The sequence below is a fragment of the Phyllostomus discolor genome, chromosome 14, assembly GCF_004126475.2.
Source record: "Phyllostomus discolor isolate MPI-MPIP mPhyDis1 chromosome 14, mPhyDis1.pri.v3, whole genome shotgun sequence".
Lineage (NCBI taxonomy): Eukaryota > Metazoa > Chordata > Mammalia > Chiroptera > Phyllostomidae > Phyllostomus > Phyllostomus discolor.
The window spans coordinates 47,022,244-47,029,849 of record NC_040916.2 but is presented as its reverse complement, the minus strand read 5'-3'; the positions used below and the strand labels follow the sequence as shown (position 1 = coordinate 47,029,849).

General features: G+C 48.4%; 1 protein-coding gene across 7 annotated transcripts in view; it reads left to right on the top strand.

Annotated features, from left to right (window-relative positions):
* Positions 1-653: 653 nt before the first annotated feature.
* The window catches only part of TUFT1 (tuftelin 1), a 34,676-nt gene continuing 27,723 nt past the window's right edge, over positions 654-7,606 (top strand). For 3 of the 7 annotated variants that reach the window (XM_036015970.1, XM_036015969.1, XM_036015967.1), the window contains exon 1: positions 655-829. In XM_036015970.1, coding sequence (XP_035871863.1) covers positions 770-829 — 60 coding nt within the window. In that variant the 5' untranslated portion in view covers positions 655-769. Of the gene's footprint in view, positions 830-7,606 lie in introns of all 7 variants that reach the window. The other 4 variants (XM_028503096.2, XM_028503095.2, XM_036015968.1 and 1 more) reach the window with 3 other exon arrangements.

Sequence of the window (7,606 nt, the reverse complement as noted above, 5' to 3'; positions counted from 1 at the left end):
AAAGCAGCTGGGCTGGGAAGAGGCTCCAAGGGCTTGCTTGGCCACCTCCCTTTCAAACCCTGGAGCAAACACCACTGGAGAAATGGAGACCATCCTTACACAAGAAGACAAATTCCTTTTAAGGACTGGTGTCCCACCTCTCCCAACCATATAAAGGCAGCTTTGGTATAATAGCTTCTGTAAAACAAGCCCCACCCAGAGCCAAGCTGGCTTTGACTTTGGCCTGGGCCTCCTGCCAGGGAAGGGCACCTGCCAGACTGGCTTAGGCCAGTCTGAGTGAGCTGGCCCTTGGTGCCTGCGTTTCTACGCAGGTAGAGGAAATTTGCTCACCTTCCAAAAGCCTGCAGACTGGCCTATAAGCGGGGAGAAGAGAATGTCTGGAAGCTTTTTTCCAACTCATGTAGGGCCAGGCAGGGTGATTCTCCCTTACCAATACTGGTCTTGGAGTTGAAAGGAGGACACAGCCAAACTAATAAAGTTTGAGGTACAACCACACGATAGACAAACCTTGAGTACAGTAGCCTCAGGTAGCACCCAAGCCCCACCTCTATGTAAATCTGAGCTAGCGCAGATGGGCGTGCCCTGAAGCCTCTAGGCCACGCCCACCTCACATTTTCCTTCACGGTGGGGAACGGCGCCTTAGGGGCGTGTCCTGTCGCCAGTCCCCGCCCCTGACGCACCTATACAAGAGGTAGCTCCGCGCGCGCCGTCTCGTTGGAGCCGGACAGCTGGACCGTGGGCTCGAATTTGCTGCCCACGCGGGAGGAAGATGAACGGGACGCGGGACTGGTGTACCCTGGTGGACGTGCCCCCGGAAGGGCAGACCGAGGTAAGAAAAAGTGGCGTCGCCGCCTCACTGCCTCCCCTGCTGGGTACCTTTCGTTTCCAGTTCCGCGGCTCTGGAGCCCCGCGGCTAGTTCGCTGACATCACCTGGTGCTGCGCTCGGTGCGGTCAGCTCCTCGCGGCGGTTCTTTTCTCTTTTCTCCCGCCCCTCGGCGGGCAGTGGGATTCTTGGGCAGTCGCGGGATAGGATTTCTCTGAGGCTCGAGGACTCTAGGCGTTCCTGCTCTTGGGGAGGACACTGCGGCTTCTGCCCGAGGCTCGGCGCGGGTCTCGGGGCGCACTACTCAAGCGTCGTGTAGGCTGTTGATTGGGTTGTAGGAGAATCAGCTCCAGGGACGATATCCCTGCGCTCTTTTGGAGTTTGGGTCCCGACGAGGGGGATTAGGCTTTTCCGTGGGTCCTGGTGATTTCAGCAGCCCTTCAAAGAACTTCTAGGTACTTTGGGTGATTAGTAACAAGACAAAGGGTAGAGAGTGAAATCCTAAGGCGTGGACTAAGGGATGGGGGCGAGTAGGGCTCCCAGTACGCCGAGAGTGGCCGGGAGGAATAGGGCTGCCTGCTGGAGGGGTCTCCTCTCTGCTCGGATTTCTCCTTCCCCCTTGCAGTCCTGCTCCCTTCCCCCGTCGGTCAACTGATAGCTTCCTGGGACGGTTTGTTGTTTTTACTTCCGTTTCCAGCATCCAAGCCCGGTGCAAGGACATGCCGGAACCTGGGCTGAGAAGGGGAGGGAAGTGATCTCTGCGAGTGACCTTTCTGGACGGACTGAGGGTGGGGGAAAGAGGGGAGTTCTTGGGTGCTGACCGATCTGCCCGGCTCTCATCACCCCCTGTCTCCGTGTCTCCCTGTCGCCGTCCTTCGCCCCACCCTAGCTGAACTTTTGGTTTTTGCCCTCAGAGAGGCAGAAGAAGGTAATTTGTGGCTGAGGGTTTCAAGGCTCTGCTGCGTAACTTAACCCAAAATGGTGTGTGTACTATTTCATCGATTTCCAAGCTGCGGTGGGTGAGAGTGAAATAGGAGCCAACGTGATGGGGAGTTTGTATCCCTCCCTCCACTCTGTATCTGATTCCCTTCCCCCTTTCCTGCCTCAGCAAGCCCCTGAGGTAGCTGACCCAACTGCCCTTAGATTGGCTCTTCTTCCAACGCTACTTATACAGCCCTGCTCAGTCGGTTGGAGCGTCCTTCCGACGACCCGAGCGATAGAGGCGAGTGTGAGAGGGCAGATGATTGATGTTTCTTTTTCTCCCTCCCCCTTCCTCTCTTTCTAAAAGTAATGAAAAAAAAAATGTCCTCAGGTGAGGATTAAAAAATATATTTACAGAATAGTTTCTCATTTCAAGTTAGGGTAGAGATGACCACTGTTCACAGTCCCCTCTCCAATTTCTGCCCAAGACCTTACAATATAGGTCTTGCTACTTCCCAACCACAGGCGCCCAGTCCCTAGTCTCTGTAGCCTGCCGCTCCCCAGCTATGGGATGCTGCAGGATGGAAAACATCCATTCCCCATCGTGTCATGCCCAAGTCCTACACCATGCTCTTGCTCACTGTTTTGGTATGGTTGCTCACTGTTCTGGTATGGTTGAGGCAGTGCAATGGGTATGAGGAAAATAAAGGAGAGGGCATTTGTGCTCTTTTGCTTGCTGTAGAAAAGAGATCCAGAAAGGTCCTAAGATCCCAAGACATTGGCCTTAAGATTAATTTGAATGAATTGACACCCTCTTTCATCCCTTGATGTTTTGCTGCTTGTCCAGTGGGGCAGGAAGTTGGTAGTAAAATCATGAGCAAGGAATTCTAACCATAGTTTGAAGCTAACAAGAGACCTCTGTAACAAAGGAGACAGAAAATCACTTGTATTCCTTCTTCCTAGGCTGGACTTAAAAGTTGTTTTACTTCAAAGGTGGGAATGAAACAATCATTGCTCAGATCTGATCTTGGAGACATTCCGAGCTCTTAAGCAGGACAAGATGATAAACATTCACTCCATCATGGTACAGGCTTTGTCCCAGATTCCTCTCCTCTGAGCCAGATGGCAGATAGAATTTATGGCTCTGAACAGTCCCAATGAACTGGCACATATTCATACCATTGAATGAGTGCTCAGCGCATGAGCAAATGAGTGAGTAAACGAACACACATTTCTGCTGCTGTCAGCAGTGCAGATAGTTTAGCCAATCGGTGTGCTCCAGTGGGAGCTGGGACCCTGGGACTCTGTTGGTGTCTCCTCACCAGCCAGGCCGTGCACTGTAGCATGCCACCCATGCACATGGAGATGTGGCTCGAGCACTCTCTGGGTTGTTTTCAATTGTTGGGGACAGATGCAGCAGGTGTAAGGAGCTAGTGTATTTCAAACTGCAGATCATAGGCACCAGCAGGTCTGAAATCAACTTAGTGGGGTAGGACCAATATTAGAAAAGAAAATAGATTTCAGCTGTATGACATTAGGGCAAAAACAAAACTGTGAAGACAGTAAAAAGATCACTAGTTGCCAGGAGTTTGGGGGGCAAATAATGGGTAGAATACAGAGGACTTTTTAGGGCTGTGAAAATCCTCTATGATATAAAGATGGATATGTGTCCTTATACTTTTGTCCAAACCTATAGAAAGAAGGTTTGACACCATTCACTTCATTAGAGTGAACCCTAAGGGGAGGTATGTGCTTTGGGTGATGATGATGTGTCAGGGTAGGTTCATCCTTGGTTAAAAAAAAAGTACATCCTGCTGAGCAATGTTGATAACAGGAGGCTGTGCATGTGGGGGTTGGAGGTATGTGGGAAACCTCTGTACCTTCCCATCGATTTTGTTGTAAACCTTAAAACTGCTCTTTAAAAAATCATCTTAAAAATAGAATTAAACACTCTCAGAGTGTTAGGGTACACATTTTCAGCAGAACTTTCATTTCAGCTATGTATATGTGTGCATAAGTGTGCATTGGATTGTGATGTAAAATGTATTTTTTTAGGTTAAAAGTTTGCAAACAACTATAGTTACACTGGCAAATAAAAGCCCAAGTCAACCTCAAACATTAGATATTTCCATTAAGTTTCTTAGGTCATAAGCAACAGAGTGACTCTGGCTAACTTAAGCAGGAGAAGAATTTATTAGAAGGAAATGGGCATCTCAAAGAATTTAAGGGAAAGCTTAAAAAGTCTGAGCCGAGGGAGTCCTGGGGCCTGTGAGGGTGGAAGGAACTAATGGAGGGTTTCTACTTTTAGGTGAATTAGTTCCAGCTGTTTTAGGTCTTTTTGCCATTCTGCTTAGGACTCCAGGAGGAGGGTGCCATTGGCTCCCTGACCCCCTTGGCTAGGGCAAGGGGTTCCTAGATGACACAAATTAACCAGTGAAGGAGGGAGATTCTCCAAAGCAAAACCCAAGTGGAGGATGGAAGCTGTGTGGCAAAAGCAGCGGGTGTTCACTGCCTTAGACTTTGGTTGGCATATCTCTGAGTTTCTTTCTTTTTCTTTTAAAATCACTTTTCAAAGGAAAAAATAAGCATGATTTTAAAACAGTCTAATAGCAAAAGGTTTTTAAAAGAAAACTAGCAAGCAGTTCCCTGCCCCAAGTTCTCTCCATGGAAGTAACCACTTTCAGCACTTCTAGCTCTTTTGTCTGGTGTTTACCACATGTTTCTAAATAATATGCTTATAGTGATATTTATGAATCTATCGGTTTTAGACATCCATTGATTTCCTGCTGTAGGCATTATGGGAAAGTTTATACTCTCACTCCTTATAGCCTGTCCTTTTCTTCTCCCAGGCTCTTAATGTAATTACGTCCAGTTTTTTGCTTAACTGTGACTTCTGTTAATAGCAGGTGGTTAAGAGCCTGGTTTGGGAATCGGACCCAGTGTGCTGTCCGGGCTTTGGTGCTGGCTTTGCCCAAGATCACTTCGGTGAATGACTTAATCTTTTCAGTCTCATTTTCCTCAGCTGTAAAACTGGCATCATAATTGCGCCCTTCTCATAAGGATGTAAGAATTAAATAAGGTAATACATGGGAAACATTAAGCATGGTGTCTGGCCAGTGGTAAAATGCTCAGGCATTAGCAATTGTTTTCTGTTTGCTGCTTACTGGCTTAGACAACACTGTCGTAGCCTCCCCACAGACCCTCGGCCAAGGGATAGAGGAAGAGTCTGGAAACTCTCTGGTCTGGCCAATGTCAGCTCCATCTCATTAGGTTGACATTTGTCTGCTCTTTTCTGTTCCTGTCTCCTTTCCTCTGACAGTGGAGGAAGGAGACACCTGAAGATAAAGAAGGCAACTGTAGGTAGACCCAGGGCGAGGACCCCAGTGACCTTTGCTAGCCCCAGCTCAGCCAGGCTTGGACGGAGTGATGGTCAAGGTTCGTATTTTGGCATTCCTCTCTGGGCCCTTCCTCCTCCTGCTTTTTCTGACCATGAGCAAGGCAGCTGGTGTCCTGTGATGGGCTCTATGATAAGGTGATTCCCTTTAAATAGTCTATCAGTGTTTTCCTTCCTTAGATAGATACACTTTTTTCATTCTCTCTAATTTTGTATCTTGATCAGTCTTAGTCAGAGAGGTTCTCTCAGTGCCGTGCTGGATTTGGGGTTTCTTTACCTGCTGCAGTCAGAACCTCTGTCTTCACCCTGGAGTAGGCGTCCTTCCTTGAGGACCTCAGAAAGCTGACTTCGTCTAACACCAAGTCTTTCCTGAGCCCCAAACTTTTTTTTCCCAAATAAATGCATGTACCTAAATTTGTGATTTGTTGAAGGCTTACCCTGCACCTCATTCTGTATAACAGCTTTATTGAGATAGGATTTACATACAGTACGAGGATTTACATACAGTACAAAGCACCCATTTAAGATATATTATAATTCAGAGGTTTTCTGTATATTTGCAGAGTTGCAGAGTCGCTAGCAACATCGATTTCAGACCATTTCCCTCACTCCACCAGGGAAGCCTGATTGGTAGTGGTCACCTGCTGCCCCAGGCCCTACACAACCACCAGTCTGCTTTCTTTGTGGATTTGCCTATCCCGGAGATTTTATGTGTGATTCTTTGTGACTGGCTTCTTCCAATTAGCATGGTGTTTTTAAGGTTGATTCATGCTGCAGCATGAATCAATATGTAGTTCATTACTTTTTATGATTGAATAATGTTCTATCATATGGATATGTTATCACATGCATTCATCATGGATAAGTGTTGTTGGACATTTGAGTTATTTTTACATCTGGGTGGGGAACAATGCTGCCATGAACATTTGTTGACACATCTTTGTGCTGATCTTTGTTTTCATTTCTCTCAGAGAGAAATACCTAAGAGTGGAACTACTGGGTCAGAATATGTGCATTTTAAAATCGGATTCATCTAGAGTCCTTGATGCTTACACCAAACGAACAAATGAATTCTGAAATGGTGGAAGCCATGGCTGGGTGGGGAAGAAACTCCTGGCAGAGGAACCTGTCAAGTTTGGTGACTGGCTCTTCCTTCCACTCGTGACACCTGCCCCATGCTCACACCATAAATTCCTCCTCACACCATTTCATCTCCCTCATTCATTGCCAGATTCTGACTTTCAGGAGCACTGCAGCTGATGCCTCCAAGCCTACCAGGAATTTGGGGGATCCTGGGCTCTGCCTGAGGATCTGGAAGAGGAGGCTTACTCAATCACCATGCATTTGGCACCAGTATTGGCCCACATTTCTCCAGGGTGTGTGTGTGTACCCAAATGGTTTCGGTTCCAGACATGTGTGCTCCGAGCAGGTGGGACGAGCTTCCCTGCCTGCTGTTACTCTGCTGTGTGCTTCTTTGGTTTATGTAGAGTCTTGTGAAATACATTTCTTTCCTAGGGGTGAGGAGGTTTAGTTGGAGAAATGATTATGTACTAGGGAGGCTGGTGGCCCACATTTAAGCCTGGCCTGCAGGGGCAGGAAGAGGAGAAGAAAATGTAGGGCAGGATGGGAATAGGTAGATGAAGGAAGAAAAAGGAAATGGGGGGCACAAAAGCAAAATATCACAAACAAGATAGCAACTAGAGAGGGCAGGGTCACTGGTGCCAGCCCTTTCAGGGGAGGGAGCACTGAGGATCCCCCTTCATGCACAGTGGCTGGCCACTAGGCAGATTCCTAGAGAGAGACTGGCTCAGCAAACGGGTGTCTCCTTCAGAGCTGAGAATGTGGGAGCCCACCTTCCTCTGTGTCCACACTCTCCCTGCCAGGCCCCAGCTCTAGGTGATGAGAAGGCCTGCCCTGCTTAGGGTGCCGTCCTAAATCCTTCCTTCTCATTTCACCTCCCAGCCACCCGTCAGCCCTCTGCATAGGGGATGTCCAGCCCATGGTATTGGGCAGGGAGCCAGACAAAAGGCAAACACCTGTTTTGTTGGCTAATCCATGGGAAGGAGAGGGAATGATTCTTTGTGTCATTCTCAATAAAGGGCCATTTCTGGCCCAGAGTGCTCTGCAGAAGGCAGGACCAAGGGCACCTGACACCTGCAAGCCGAGTGGGTTGGGAGTCTTAGCAGAGAACCGGTAGCTACCCAACACCCCATCTGGCCCTCTTCTTTGACTTTATTGGGGCTTTCCTCCCCCTGGCCTCTTTGGAGCCAGTGTTTTAAGGGGTCAGCTATTCCCATTTCTCAGAGGGGGACAGTTGAGGTGGCTGCAGTAGCTTGAGAGACCACCTATATTCGGATGGGACAAGGCAGGGACAAAGCAATGGAGGAGCGGGTTACTGGGTGAAGATGAATTAAGGATGCTCCTTTCCAGCTCAGGGGCAGTCTCCACTTCCCTTATTTTCTCTTAG